The sequence below is a fragment of the Primulina huaijiensis genome, chromosome 18 (genome assembly GCF_012295235.1).
Source record: "Primulina huaijiensis isolate GDHJ02 chromosome 18, ASM1229523v2, whole genome shotgun sequence".
Classification (NCBI taxonomy): Eukaryota; Viridiplantae; Streptophyta; class Magnoliopsida; order Lamiales; family Gesneriaceae; genus Primulina; species Primulina huaijiensis.
The window spans coordinates 4,322,769-4,339,389 of NC_133323.1; the positions used below are offsets into that span (position 1 = coordinate 4,322,769).

At 34.3% G+C, this 16,621-nt stretch overlaps 1 protein-coding gene and 1 pseudogene across 1 annotated transcript; both read right to left on the minus strand.

Moving 5' to 3' along the window:
- Nucleotides 1-2,383: 2,383 nt before the first annotated feature.
- Nucleotides 2,384-2,996, minus strand: LOC140964126 (uncharacterized). The gene has a single exon (XM_073423663.1). The coding sequence runs from the start codon at nucleotides 2,924-2,926 to the stop codon at nucleotides 2,489-2,491; it is 438 nt and encodes a 145-aa protein (XP_073279764.1). The 5' UTR covers nucleotides 2,927-2,996; the 3' UTR covers nucleotides 2,384-2,488.
- Nucleotides 2,997-9,922: 6,926 nt separating this feature from the next.
- Nucleotides 9,923-15,105, minus strand: LOC140963779 (lysine-specific demethylase JMJ26-like; annotated as a pseudogene).
- Nucleotides 15,106-16,621: the final 1,516 nt, after the last annotated feature.

The following is a 16,621-nucleotide window of genomic DNA, read 5'->3' on the forward strand; positions in this document are numbered from 1 at the left end:
TTGTATTGTAATTTTTTTTTAAAATTTATTAAATTATAAATTTTTTTTATTTTTACGCAAAATTTAGCGACTGTTATCGAACCGTCGCTAAATGTAGCGACTGTTTTGTCCCCGTCGCTAAATTTAAACATCGTCGTTAACTTAGCGACGGATTATAAACCGTCGCTAAATGCGCGACGGTGTCTTTGGTTTTTAACCGTCGCCAATTAGCGACGGTATTGTCAAAAACCGTCGCTAATATTTAGATTTTTTTGATTATTAACGGCGTGCATTGCATACTGCGGATAGTTGTATTAACAGCGTACGTATGCACGCCGTTGATAATAGTATTAACAGCGTGTGCATACACGCTGCGGATAATCTTGAACTTTCAACAGCTTGTAATTTCGCAGCGTGCAATGTGCGCTGCGGAAAGAGTATTTGCGCGCTGCGAAAAGTCATTTTTGTTGTAGTGTAGTCACAATAATTACATAGCCACATAAAACCTACAAAATGTTATTTTTATTTTCTCACGAAAATGCTAACGTGGAGCCTAAAAAAGTCGCGACACCGAGATATAGACTTGCTCATATGGTGTTAGATATTGCCGACGAATTCGAAGTCACGTCATCAATTTGATTAAAAAGAAGAAATCATATGGAAGAAAATATATAATTTAGACGACTAAAACTACAACATAAAAATTTATGAGACAAAAAATTGATAATCGACAAAATTATAAGACCAAATTTTCAATTTCTCCTCCGTGTATGTCTTGAAATGTTAACATTTGACAAAAAAATGTGAAACAATGTCAAAATGGTACGTAAGTAGCTGGTTTTGAGTAGTTCATTGGTAAATGAATCAAAGGACCATGTCAAAATGGTACATAAGGTGTATTGGAGATATCCGAGTTGATGGAATAAGTGGGTGTTTGATCAATAGTTAGAAGTTCGATTCATATATCATACTAACAATTTTTTGGGCAAGCTTATCACGCATAGTTTGCTTAATGCGATTTACCTTACTAATATGGTTTGCGGACTATTGTGTAATTAGCCTGTAGATTTATCAAGTGAAAGCCGACGAGTAGAAGCTGCAGATTCCATCATCGTAAAAAACGGTACATAACAGAGCTGATTTTGAGTAGTTCATTGGTAAATGAATCAAAGAGATTTTCATATAGAATAGATCTCATATAAGACGGTTTCATCTATATCCATGATACAGATCGATCAAATCTAGACATACAGTGAAAATAATACTTTTAACATAAGTAATACTACTTTTTCATAGATCTGATCGGGTCCAAAACTATCTCACAAAATTTATTTTGACTGGACGATTTACTTCCTTCTCTAGCTGATTTTGAGGAGCCAAATGGTGAATGAAGACATGTTTCCTTTTATTTAATCAATAAACTCTAACATAAGTAAGAAACTTAAACATCTATTACTATTAAATTAAGCACGCGGACCACATAATAAATGTTTCTGTATTTTTATGTGGATTACCTTTAGTTCCCTCAAAATATATTAGAAAAACTTCCAATTACATTTTAAGTAACGTTTTTATTTGTAGTAAACGTATAACCGTGAATGACAGCCTAAACCCTCATTTTCAATCATGTACGCATAACTACCTCCATTGTCGGAAAAAAGTGCAATTTTAAGAATTGAAGAGAAGATTTAGTCAAGAAGAATATGTATTGTTTCCCATAATTTATCATGTACGATGTTTGGTTTTGGTAAAATAGTGATAATAATCTTTAAATGTGTACATTTAATTTCTTTTTCTTACTTTTTATGAGTTGAATATGTGAATACATTAGTTTTGAAAATCTGCAAAGAAATTATTGCAATTATATACATATATATATATGGAATTTACTTATTTAATTTATTTTTTAAGAGAAATGACCTTTTTGCTAAATATTATACAATATAGCATTTTTAATGAATATTGCAATTTTGATATTGTATATTTGTTTTTGGTATTTTAATACTCTATGTTATCAAATTTAATTTTAGTCTTGTAGCTTCAAATTTTTGAAAATTGTAGTATTTTAGGACGTTGATGTGACACTACACGCTTCAGCACCACATATGTGTTATAATAGCATCACCTCATAAAATGTTAAAATTGCCAAAAATACGAAAATAGCGTGTTAAGATTGAAATTTGAAAACATAAATAATCAAAATCATAAAAAAAACGAACAATTATAACCAAAAGTAAAATTTTTCCTTAGTGTCTTCGTATGTTGAAGCTATATGCAGCGGTAGCTAGTATATACTAAAAAAAAAGACGTCAAAGCCACTTCATAAGTAGCATTGAAATTCAAAGATTTATATATTTTTATACAGAGGTTATTAATTATTATCTATTATCTGTATATAAAAAACTAAATCACAAATCAAACAAATGTCGGCCATCAGCTAAACTACACACAAACATAAAGTGTCAAAATTAATCCGTCAAGCCCACTGAGCAGAGATGGTCAAACTAAATTAAGCGTAGCTGCACATCGCAAACGCGCAAGTTCTCCCTCTGTTGCACCGATTATTGCACCCTCCGCAGTTCTTTCTATGTGTAAAAGGGTTTATACACTTCCCTTTGCAGCAAATCTCAGAAAACTTACACTTCCTCCCGCATTTCCCACAGTTCAAGTTATCTGTGCGGAGATTTACGCATCTTCTCTTGCAACAACTCGCCCCTGGACTACCCTTTAGCCTGCAAATTCGAGGGTTTTTGTTGCATGTTGTTAATCCGTAACATCGCCATCTAAATCTTCTTCGATACAGGAATCTGCTCGCATGAACTGAAGCCGCTTCTACAATTTCATTAGATTTTTCTTCGGTAGGAAGCCGTTGAGCCGCGAGAGAAATGGCTATGGCCATCAAAATGAATATTGCTAATAGAATTATTTGAGTTTTAAGGTATTCCATTGCATCATAAGTTCCTTGTTAATTAATATGGTGTGCGTGTATGATCAAGAAATGTAATCAAAAGGATGAATTGAAAAGATCAGAAAACAAGTGGAATTTTGAGTGATGCTTGGAAATAGAGGAAGAACAGAAGTGCTTATATATAGTGGAAGGATGGATGAGGAAGTGCTACGTACGTACGTAATAATATTTTTGAATTAATGCATTTTATATTTTTAATTATTTTTTATTTTAGCAAATTGCATGACCCCTATATGTATGGTGGAGTACTGGTCTTTATTCAGCAGCCGCATACAAAGTCAATTTATCTTAAAAGTTAGGCACCCCATTCAGGAGAAAAGGAATCACTTGTTCAATAAAAAGAATTATTTAAAAAATCCACTGAATTTATTTTATTGGTAGAATAATTAATAGAAGTGCTCTATTTTTTGGGTATAGATCGAATTAATTAGAATACATTTTCCACTCTAATTTTTCGAATATAGAAAACATTCAACTTTCATACGTATATACATATTTTGTTTAGAAAATACATAGTGTTATATGGTTGATTATTCAAAATTTTACCACAATGCGTGTAGCTAGCTAGCTAGACTTCTAAATTCCAAATGAAGTCGTACGTCTTCCTCATCAAGGTACCACTGAAATTTTTTTCCATTCAACCAAATNACTTGTTTGTATATTTGTACGGGGAAAGCACATAGAACAATATGTAACACATATATTCACAACCATTGACTCAACTTGATGGAATATATATAAAATGGACCACAGCACTTTAGATGGATTGATACATNTATTCATGAAGCTGCTTGAAAATTTCGTGATAAGATTATGACATAAAGTTGAAAATTGACTTGGGTAGAAGGACCATACTTGAGATAAACCAAAAAAAAAAAAATCTTTTTATTCGATCTTATCAGATTTCAGTTTTAGTCCTACATATTTGGATATTGACAATTTTAATTAATATTCACCAGGAGTGCAGATGTATCGCTCGATACACACGTCAACATCACAAACTTACTTCTAACTTTTGGTTAAATATCAACTCAAAGCACTTTTAGTCGGATGAAAAGCAAGAAGTACTTCTTAAAAGTTCTTTCAAATACTCTCTGTTAGCTTGTTTCAGTACTTTTGGCGGCTCGAATGGATCCAGATTGAGGGGTGTAATAAATGTCATAACATGATTGATCACTCACTAAATAGTTTGTGACTACTTTGTTCATATGGTTATCAGATAGATGCATGTTAACATCATATTTATCCATAAAAACTAAAAAAGAACGTTTGACATTTGGAAATGGAATCTGGAACCCGTGCCCTGCTGTCCAGCATTCTCAGCGCTTTGAACTACATTCACAAAAATTATTTATATACATTCACGTATACATACATAGATATTAAACTATCTTTCGTTTTTGGGAGGAAACCCAGGAAATAGAAGAAGAGGAAACTATTGAACACTTCCTCATCTTGCTTAAACCAGGTCGCACACAGTAAATCACAAGTAGAACGTTGTTGAGTTTATGCTACACTCGATATGATTTTATGTAAAACATCAATTGATGTTCTGAATTCATTAGGTTGTGTTTGGAAAAAATTTGTTCAGCATAAATTCGTTTTACAAGAAACTTTTAAGTCCTTATTTATCATTTTCCAATAATTCTATTGTATTTCAAATTCATCTCATTATTCGAGGTGGTCTGGAATCATTCTTAGTTCGATTACAACCTAGATGACTGCTATGCTCCACCATTCCTAAATCTACCTACATAAAAAAGATATTATCCAATGGAGTTAATTTGAATTTGGAAAAATAATATAAAATCAGTTGTATTCCAACATCTTTCGATTTGGAAACAGTTCCGAAAAATTGTTACACTGTATCAATGACACCACACGTACTAATCATTTGATTGTTTTATAATTAACTAGGTCTTATAACTTGAATGTCTTAATAAAAAAATTGATTATGAACTTTTCTTTAAAAAAAATTCAAATTTTCGTAAAATTTCGTCCCTCTGTAAATATCCATCGATCTTCCTTTTATTTCTCACCCCACTGAATCTTGTTATTATTTCTGACAGAAACTTCTTATTTCTTACCTTACCGAATCTTGCTATTATTTCTCACAGAAATATGTACGTATGTTATTATTCCATCGTCTTTCATAATTTTTTTTTATAATGTTTGATCATTCTAATAAAATTTATTTTATTTGGCCGTCAAATTTTTTTTAAAAAAAATTTCTTTCATTAATTTCTAAGGAAATTAAGGACGTTACATCTCATATTGTGTGTGTTATGTTTATTTGAGAGGAATGTGAATCCTCAATACACTCTACCAAGAAAACATAAAGTTGTTTGGATGATATTGTCTTCTTCTTACAGAACTATGAGTGGAGCAACCAGCAGTGGAGCAAGTGGTAGTAAGATGCATCGAAGCGGCTTGTCAATGGCAGAGATCATGAAAGAGGTGCCAAGATTTCCACGAAACTTTTACCCAGTGGTGTAAGATGATGAGGGATTTTATATATTTTTATATGAAAATATTAATTATCATTATTTGAAAAAACAATTGTGCCCAATTTTAATTTATAATAAAGGGAAGCATTCGAAGGGGAAAAATAATATGAATCAATTATTTATTTAAACTAGTGTTTATATAAAACAAACCATGCATGTATTTCGATTTGATTTAGTAGAATTTCAATTTAGAAAACTGATAATCCAAGAACAGTAGTTTTCATTTTCAAGAAACCGAAACAAACTCAAACTCAAACTCAAACTCAACAAGAAATCTTTTTCTGTTCTATAATTCAACAAACCAATATTTCAAAAAAGATAACAAAACTGATACGAGATTTCTTCTCAAAGTTTCAAGATCAAACAGTAACCATCCCACCCTCGCATTCGAACATTTACTATGCATTTGATTGAAACTAGCTAGAGTATCACCATTCCTACGTACTAAAACAAAAACAACTCAGTGAATGCAAAGAAAGAAGAAGTTAGTGGAATTAACGAAACCGGGATCTAACTCGTGTACTTGTGTCTCAAAGAAACGATTTGGTATATGGTTAGAGCAATGAAAACGACCAAAAAGGGTAATATTCCACCTTTGACCACTCCATCTCTTCAACATAAATGTAATACATTCAAAACTCTCCACTATAGTCTCTACCCTAATCTGTGAGACAAGCAATTTTCCAATGTAAGCTGAAGATGCGTTTGAATACCTAAAACTAGAGCGCTGAAGAAAATCATGGTGGTAGCTCCAGTAATGCCGAGACATCGAAGTTATTAACGATTCCTTGGCTTAAAAGGCGCATGGCTGCCCCTTGTGAAAACTTTCTAGCAAATAAGAAACAGGGAATGGATGTCAGGTTTTTACTGCACCACTTGGTTCTGAATTCCATTTCATAATATACATGACTAATGTCCTGAAAAAATACATTTGGAAAATGTAAGTTGACCCAAGTAATAAAAATGTTAACGTAAAAATACATTAGTTACAGATACTGACAATCATGTACATTTTCATTTAACCGAATATATTGGTGTAACGTGGCTAGGCCACATGCTGAAATTTCTCCAAGTTTTAGAATTGGTAGAAAAATGGATTAGCGTGAATAGATTCAGTTTACTTCAAAGCAGAACATTTGTATACTCTTACAACTTTCAAGCAGGACATGATGTAGGGTGGCCATCAACAAACCTTAATTCTTTTTATCTGTTGAGGTCCTGAATCCGCATAGCTAAATGTAAAAGGATGCTAGAACTTATTTTCCAACTTTGTCTTGGATCGATTCCATAACGTGTAGGTCAACGTTCTTCTTTCAAGCTCGGATTCAAGATCATTCATCTATCAAATGACGGGAAAGATATAGTGACCGACTACTTCAGGATACAATTCGGAATTATGATAAATATTTCCCACCTAGAGGATAAGAATTATATTTCCTGAGGAATGGCCAGTTCACAATATTACCTAAACAAGATGCCATGAGCGACAAGAAAAAATAAATAAACGGAAGAGAAAGAAAGTAGCTTACTGCAAGTAAAGTCTGCACATAGTGTTCATCCGGGATACAATTGTGCTGCTTCTGAAGTTTCTGGATATAAATTTAGGATTTTATCAGCTATATTCCTTACCCAAGAAAAGGCCAACCATGAGAATGGCGAGTAAAAATAAGACAAAACGTGTCCAGAAACTGGTGAGTGTAGACACACAATGAAAAGGTTTATCATGATTAGTTGCAAAGGTAACTCACAAGATTCTTCTTGCTCCCACTGGAATCAACTTGTGGGCGTCTCTGCAAAGAACAAAACCATACAAATTATAAATCAAGTGCACCAAGGATTCATGTTCAAAAATCGGGTAAGATTAGATTTACGTTACAAAATGCACAAGATTGTTTTAGTTGACCTGTCTAGCGAAAAATTTCACCTTTTTGGAATGCGATGGGGCTTACTGGGGGAGTAGTGGGCAGGAGAAACATTACTAATAAATGTGGCAAGAAAAGAATCTCATACACTGTCAAGAGGCAGTAAAAGACAACTTTTCTGTACGATAGTAACAAATTTAGGTGGACAGGGCTCATGTCCCAGAACAGAAAGTGTGCTAACCACAGGAGAGTTTGATAGGCACTTTCAATGAGATCAATACACAAAATCTAGAATAATAGTTAAAACAGAACTGAGATTTTCACCAAATGCACTATATGTTACAAAGAAAGAGAACACATACACACAGAGCACGCGTGAGAGAGAGATTGAATTAATTACTGTGGGAACAAGAGGATGAGATATATACCTTGCAGAAGTTCCTGAAGATCGGAAAGACAATGTCATCAGTAACTATTACTTTCGCATGTCTTCAAGTTAAGGTGACCCACTGGAGTAAGCAAGCTAATTAGGTTCTCTTATGTATGGAATCTTTTCAAAGTGACTGTAAAACTGGGGAACCATCACCCATGTCAAAAATGCACTCAGTGAAACAGAGTGCTTTAAGATAAAAGAATCACTTGTTACCTACTGTTGGGAAAATTGAGATGGGTCGCTCGTACCAAAAAGCAAAATAAGTTTTTTTTCCCAGCTCTCTGCATGAGGGAGTTTTATATCGACAGTGGCACTGGACTTCTAATCAACCGAAAATATCAAGTCATTTAGATAAAAACAAGCAAGGAAATGACATGTGATCCTTTGCGCCCTTTATTCTTCGGTATAACTGGGGACATCCTTGGATTATAGCACATCTTTTTTATCAAAAAAAAAGGCCGATGAGGTAAGCCTCACTTTAAATACCAAACACTAATCTAAACAATCTTTCAAATTAAATTTCTTTATGAATTTATGAAGCCAACTAAGCCACATTGGAGTTTCATTCTCTTGTATACCTGTCCACAAAACTCCTAGGAGAATTCATCAGATAATTGTAAATATAGCTGAAATTGTAGAGAGGGACATCTGTTGAATTGAAACAACCAAATCAGAAACAAAGTTCAATCTGGCTGGGCCGCTGGAGGGGAAAAAACGTTAATGTATGATAGCATTGTTACAAAAATTACAGCAATTGTGCACAACAGCACCAAATTCAAATGAATGCATATACAACTAAAGGGGTCACTAAAAGATCGCAATAGGATATGATACATTATAAACCTTTAATGATGAATAGTCAACTTCAATTCCATTAATACAATTGTTGGAAGGAAGAACAATAACCTATCTGACAAGAGAACCAATCTTTGATTAGCAGGATTTTGAAGAGCTTCTTCAAACAGTAGCCTCTCAGCTTCAATCATATCAGCTTCTCCCCAGGCTACCTACACCGCCACCCCTACCGTCAGTCTATTGAATTCACTAGGAAAGAAATGGAATTACCAGTTTATCAGCACAAGAAAAGACATTGCATCATGTCATCCGGGTTTAATACAAAAGGAAATTTTTTGTTATTCTATTATGACATTCGAACAACATTTTACATTTACGTATTAGAAAAAAGATTGGAAATGGGATTCTTTCATCTTTCAGATTCGGAGATTTTCTCATCTCCTCACCATTTACCATATCCGCTAATCATGTCAAAAGTTTTTAAATCCTTCCTTTTCAGTCAGTCACCATATCTATTCAAACAATGGTATCAACGCGGAGTTACCTTGACGCTGTTTTTCAGTTGCCGATCATAAAAGAAAGCTGATCTTGTAGTAGACGCATTAAACATAAAACCAGGATATGAATGTATGTACATAGAAAATTTTGAGCCGTCTGCATTCTGCAAATTGGAAAAAAGACGCACAGATAAAATAAAAACCAAAATAAAAAAAAATGTTCTCATAAACTAAACAAAAAGTGAACTTGAACAAGTACCAGCAAGACAGACTTCGTCAATAATGAAGAATAAAATTAAAATTTAAACCATATTGTCAAGCAAGCTGGAAGAAAGTCAAGATAAAATAACTAGACAAAAACACGATTGAGTTACTTAAAAAAAAATCCCGTTCTCAAATCTTATTAAACGAACCTCTCCTCACCTCGAAGAAGCTCCCCCACAGAAAATCAAGGGGCAAATTCCACTTTGCCAGAAATAAAAATGCCTTTTTATTGTATTTTCTTCTTGTATTATCATGCAATAGGAGTTAGAATTGAAATTTTGATATTATGTTTGTTGTTTGCTCCCTTTAACTTAGGCATGCTAGCTCCATCCCCCATGCGTGCTTTGACTCAAGATATACTAAGTTTAGCACCTCCTAACTCTTGTTTTAGTAAGTGAGTCAAGCTACTCGTGCACAAATTCGAGTAGTTAGAGTACTTTTCCGAGTCAAGTTCAAGTTTCAATTATTTGTACTTGAGTAACTCGCAAGCTCTACTCGAGTACTAACGACATATATATTTTTAATTTAGAAGTATAAAAATTAAGGTATATTTTTGTCTATGTATATCTAAACCTGCATTCAAGCTCAAGATTTATATGCTAGAATTCAGATTTTCAAGCTCGAGTAACTCGATATACACGAGTCGAGCTTGAAATGAGTTATTCGATAGAGCTCGAGTAGATAAAATTTAAATCGAGTCGAGCTCGAGTAGAATGGTACTTGAGCTCGACTCGGCTCGTGTGCACTCCTTTTATTAGGAATATTTCTTTTATTACAATATACAACTAGGCAGTTTATAGAGCAAATAATGGATAACATATGAAATTTGTGTGCTGCTCACGGGCAAGTTAATTAAATCTACATTCACTGTGAAAATTAGTAATTAAGAAAGTAAAAAAAAATGTTTCTGAGCTATTGTGCAAAACTGGTCCTACAATAGAAGGACTTGCTAACATCCATGCCACATAATATTCACCAGCAAAATTGAATGGTTCAACACTGCAGTTTATTCATCGCAGGCAATCCTCATAGAGGCCAATTTTTCGAGATATTTGACTGCTTGGTTAACAGCATACACGATCATCTTCTTAACCTGGTCAGTTAGCGAAACAGTAAAAAAAATTGTTTGGATTTATTCTATCTTCAAATAAAAGCACACAATCATATGTAACAAGCTACCTCTAGCTTGTCTTCTTTGGCTCTGTGTTCTTTTGGTAGTTCTCTGAATTCTTCAGTCAGTTTAAGGCATTCGTGTATATTTTCAGGAGATACAAAGTCGACAGCAACTTTCGTGCATGACTGGAAAACAAAAATTCAGATAGGGAAAAGATCAATACATACAAGCGAAAACTGATGCCAATTCAAGAAATATTTGAAAATGGTTGAAACTTACCTTCAGATTTCTCACTTGGTGTGGACAGCCTGCAGGTATGAACACTGACTCTCCAAGTTTTTACTCAAAAGTCCACGGCTCGATACCTGAAATGATTGAAAAATCGGTTCTTTCAGTCTTGTCTCCAAAGAATATGATTGGGAACTAAACACTACTAAAACACCACAGGTTTACTTACCAAATTCTTCTTTTAGCTTCTGTTTATGTGCTGAAGTTAGGTAGAATGATTGGTCGTGAATTGGATGAATTACCTACATAAAAAATTCGGAGAAGAAAAATTTAGTACAACACTTAATAATAAGAAACATTGAGTTTTAGTTAGTGTTATTAATAATCACCTGATGAACAGCATAGCAAAAGGTGTGTCGAAATTCTTTTAAATGTTTGAGGAGATATTCTTTCAATTTCGGCACATCTTCCCTTCTGAATATGTCCCAAAGGGCGCTGCCTTGCTTTGAATGCACTTTAGGCAGGAAATCAGTGACTTCTTTCTCTTTGGTGTCGTCAAAGTTGATCTCACAAGGCTTTTGCTTTCTGTTCAGGTCTCTGCCTTCTCTTTCGTCCTGAGCTCTGTGCATTTCTTTCAACAATTCAATGGCTTGGTACTGCTCAGGACTTATCTCGCTACATCTGCAGTGTGTGTCAAAATATTCACCTGAACCAGTAAAGTCAATTAAAGTTTGTCACACGGCATAAGATTTGAAAATTATAAATTTCTAATGATGAAGTAATACTCATTCTGGCATGGCTGAAAATGGCCAAGTGATTATTCAGTAAATTGATAAATGATAAAAACACGGTGATGTTCCAATTAATCAACTTTTATATATACTAGCACAATTTTCAATTTAATGATGCACAAATCAAAATGATATATATCGCCCTGAAGTTCATACCGCATCTGACATATCCAAGTGAAGTTTAGTAACAGAATCTCCCCTTTCAAGTTCCTCCCTGATCCCATAGGCGATATATGTCTTCGGACCCAAATCAGGTTTTATGACACTTGCTGGCAACTTCACAGCAAGGTTAAGGAAACCATTCCTTGGATCTGTGTATTCTTGGGACGGTAGTGCACTAATAAATTCGTCACAGTGACGGGGCAACAAATCCTCAAATTTGTCAGATGGTGGCCAGTCCTTGAGTTTCAGCATCTCAGGCCAGAAATTTCCATACGTTCTCCCTTCCGTGTAACCTTTAAAGAATTTACGAGTACAAATCTTAACCTACAAAAGAAAAAACAACAAACTAAGTATTAGAATCAACGGTCTGCAAACAAAACGTAAACAAAAAAGGACAGTCAAACTGAATTGGTCGGAATAAATATGAGAAAACCATAGGACCATTTAAATATATCATCAATTTTGAAATCTATCTTCAGCATAAAAAGATTCGGAAAGTTATTCAAATACAGGAGGACTTGAAGAAAGTGGAACTACCTCACAACCAGCCAGGCAATCAATAGCCTTCACATCTGACATCCTTGAACTGTTCCTATTTTCTTTGTGCTCACACAATGCTGCTCACTCAATGCCCGCCACATAACCAATGGTTCCCAACTTAATCCACTAGTCTGATCAAGTACGCTTCTAACAATAACAGGTTCTCCTTTAGCCCAGTGCTTGCGAAAATTCCGAAACTCTTCCTCGTTCACTATGTTTTCTGAATCTGGGCAATATAAGCTGTTGTCTTCAGAGCCCTCTCTTGAAGCAGCCCTCCGCAACTTTCCAGACTCGTCATCACAGAACTTAGTCGGAGACATTTTCTCCATAATTTTATATTTACTTTTGATTTTCTCAGCCCGTGTTCTTAAACTTGAGATGAAGTCAGCAGAAAGGAGGCATTTCAGCTCTAAACAGAAATCCCCACATCCACCCATTTCTTTTGGAGCACAATATATCCTCCCGTCGCTGCTGGAAACCCAGTCAACGGGCATTGTAGAAATATCATCTAAAACCTCTGCATGAGAGGATTCTGGTATTGGTTCTCCACCATGCATGTAATCATACCCTTTATCTACTTATTGAAATATTTTTATGTTGTGACCTCCAGCCGGTAAGTGACCTCCACGGATGTCCCGGCCACAACTGAGACATAGTTCATAACTGCAGTTTGGGCAACTCCAATGAAGATCAACAATCGAAGTCAAACAGTGGTTGCTGCTCCATAGCCATGAAAGAAAAAGAATGGGACTTATACTACGCAAGTGTATTTCAGTAAGAACTTCAGGTCAAAGGAAACAAGATCACTTACCAATATACACGCTCACCAATGGAGCAAGTTGCATGTTTTAGTTCCACATAAGACGGTTCAACATCTGACCATGTGATACTGTGTTAGAACAAAAATAGAGTAGCCTTCAAAAACGCTATCCTGGTTTAGGACACACATACCTTGATATTTAGCTTCTTTTTCAATCTCTACAATTTGTTCTTGATGAATAATTTCAAGGTGCGGAAGAAGTTCACTGATGAGATATTGTAGGTGCCAAGTCTTCTCCTCATCAGTGAGATCTCTTCGGGATGTCTAAAATTGGAGAGTAAACATGTATTTAGCTGATCTGATGGTTTGAAAACACAAAACTGTCTCAAGAAACAAACGAACCTTCAACATGTTAGTTGAATGTAAGCAAGAGTTGCAGTTACAATTTCCACGGCAGAAAGGGCAAACTTCTGACACTTCCTCTTCGGAAAACGGATACCTATGTATACAATTAGAAAATATTAAAATTTCCACATTTTCTTTAGAATAAATATATTAGGATTAAGGTGGTATGGTCACCATTGCTTAGTGCACTGAACGCAGTAGAATTTCTGTTCGCATTTTCTACATGGAACAACAATCCTTCTGTCTGTTCTCTGACACTGATGACATTTTACAGATACCCTTTCATTTAAATTCTAATGACAAGGAGAATAAAAAACATGAGGCAAACAGGGAGATAAAAGCATCAACATTTTACAGAAATCACACTAAAACGAATGCAGAAAGAAAATTGAAGTAAAATATACCTTCATGTTTGTGGCTATATTCTTTTGTACAGTATTCCTATCAGTTTTTCTTATTGAAGAACAAGGATCGGCAGATGTGGAGGGGGAGGAAGAGGAGTTAGACTTAGAATGTTCGGTAAAGCCATCATCTTTCCTTTGTCTGCCTTTAAAACTTTGTTCTGCGTTATATTTATCATGATTTTGGTTTTTTGCCTCTATGGAGAAATCGCTTTTTCCCGTCATTGTTTCTAGCAAGAAAACTACATCCTCTTCTTCATCTACCCAATAATCACCTACGTAGAAATTAGTTTGTAGAAACTTGTTTGAGGTAATTTACATCGCCTTTTTGATGTTCTCTGACCATCCATCTTCTCAGATTCATTTTGCTCAGTGCAATTTCTGGCCACAGACCGCCTCTTCTCCTCCATGCTTGCATCCCAATCTTCTTCCTCGTCCCTTTCTCCCCTTTTATTCAAAACTTTATTTCTGTTGATATTTCTCTTGTCTGACCTCTCACAAACTCTTTTCTCAGTGGAGCCTTTATTCACTCGACTTGTCATTGCCTTTGCAAATGATGATTCTTTCAAAGCTGAAACACAACTATTTTTAGCCGGTATCAGTAAAGCAGAGGCAATTTCGGTACTTTCAAACATACTTGTTTTCTGATTACACGCATTGTTCATTTCTTGAGGCAAGAAATTTACAAATTCCTGTTCATCCTCATCCAAATCCAGGTAAGCCGCCGCCTCCTCTCAACCACTTTTCTTGGAGTCGCTGCCATTTTGTTTTTCAGGTGACAGATGTCAGGTTCTCGCTTCATAATCATCTGCGCCATAGCCACACTGCAGATGCATATGATAGATCACGTATTTTTGACAAAATAAATACTCCAGTTTCAAAAGAAACACCAGTCACCAAAAATAATTAACATGAACACTTCACTTTTTTTTTATCGGGAAACTCACCTTGCGTGATGATCAAAGTAGATGAACATTCAATTATACGTCTGCGAATATTTGAAAAGAAAGCATGCGTTTTCACCCGATTTAAACATTCACAAAGAGAAAAAAAATCAAAACACTGATACAAGCATTAATCTTCCTAGAAATTAAAACAAAACTAATTCGATTCAATCAATCAAGAATCCTCGTAAAGAGGAAAGACAAAAAAAAAAAAACAATCACGCATCCAATAACTACCTCAAAAAATGACTTGTTCCGGCTTACGAGATCGATCATGCACAAAAGTTTATTTCACGAATCGATCATGCACAAAAGTTTATTTCACGAATCGATCATATCAATCCCATGATTTCCAGAAGTGATCAAGGAAGCAATCAAATCCCACTTGCAAGAAGAATACAGTTAGATTAGGCGTGAACCCGATGAGAAACAGTCTAAAGAATCTACGAAAGTCATANACGGCAGCCACCTCTTGAACCTGTAGGAGCCACCTCTAGATTCTCGGTGCTGGTGGATCGAGGGGTCAGGCCGCGACGAGGACGTCGCGTTCTGAAAGAGGGGTGATTGTGATACCCTTGTCCCACATCTGAAAAATCATAGATTTAAAATGAGTTTATAATGGCTTACAATGGACTTCTATAGCAACTTGGGTTAATCATTTTCGTAAAGCGATGACGAATACGAAGTAGTTGTTATAGAGGCACATTGTGCAGTCACGCAGGTCCGGGCCGGGCTCGGGGCATGACAATGTTAATTATGGCGAATCACTATCGTATGATTGTGTTCTCAGCTTTTGTACAAGGAAATATAGGATTATATATATATATATATATATACGGGCAAACACATATGCTTGGTAACTTGATTTTTACTGAGTTGACTTTACTGTTTTTATCGATTTGACCTATTATTTTAATCCAGTGGTTTTTTTGGTAAATAATCTCATGAACTAGTGAGACGGTGTGATTCGATTTATATTTATAATAAAAAAATAATATTTTTAGTATAAAAATAATATTTTTTTATGAATTAGGTCAAGTCGATTTCCGTATCACAAAATTGATTCGTGAGACGGTTGACAATTTTTGTGTTTTATCATATATAGATTTAATTTTCTAATTTTTGCAGACGGAATAATTTATGTCAACTTTATTCTTCTTCAAATTTATTTTCACCTTAACTATCTTCTACATGTGGTGTAGTTTTAATTGCTTTTTATATTTTATAAAATGAAAGTGCTAGTCTAATATTATACACATATAAAATTAAATGAAAAAAAAAACTTACACATTCTCATGGCATGCTTGTTTTTCTTTCCTAAAAGCACTGTCAGTCAATCATGTTCCAAAAATATAATTAAACTTATTCACATTATAATCCAACAAATTATATTTTTAGATTTTGAAACAAAAATAAAATATTAAATTATCCCTTATCACACAGCCCAAGCATACATATATATGTATGTACAAATATATATAACACAAAACTCCTGTGTAACGGTTCAACATCAAAACTCTTAATGGTTCAACATATCAATTTTGTGAGACATATATTCTATTTGAGTCCCATAAAAAAATATTATTTTTTATTGTAAATATGAGCATAATTGACCCGTATTATAAATAAAAATCGGTGAAATCGTCTCACAACAGATCTAATATAAGAATAATAGCATGCGTTGGTCAAAGCATTACCCGTTTTAGATTAGAGAAAAATCAAATACGTTTTGGATCAATTAATTTATATAATATAAGCAAAAATATATAAGTCGCTCCGTATTATTAAAAAAATAAATAATTGATCAGTTGTTCAAATTATATGGATGTGATTCTATATTATTGACTAAAATAAATACCAATTAATGTATATTAAAAAATATATAATTCACATGCTATATAGTTATTTATAATAATTAAATAATATTTTTTTTCCTGGTTGATTAATATCTATATTCCGTTCGCACCTGCC

Bases quoted from the DNA above. Each gene is read 5' to 3' on its own strand.
- LOC140964126 (XM_073423663.1), bottom strand. From the start codon at position 2,926: ATGGAATACCTTAAAACTCAAATAATTCTATTAGCAATATTCATTTTG.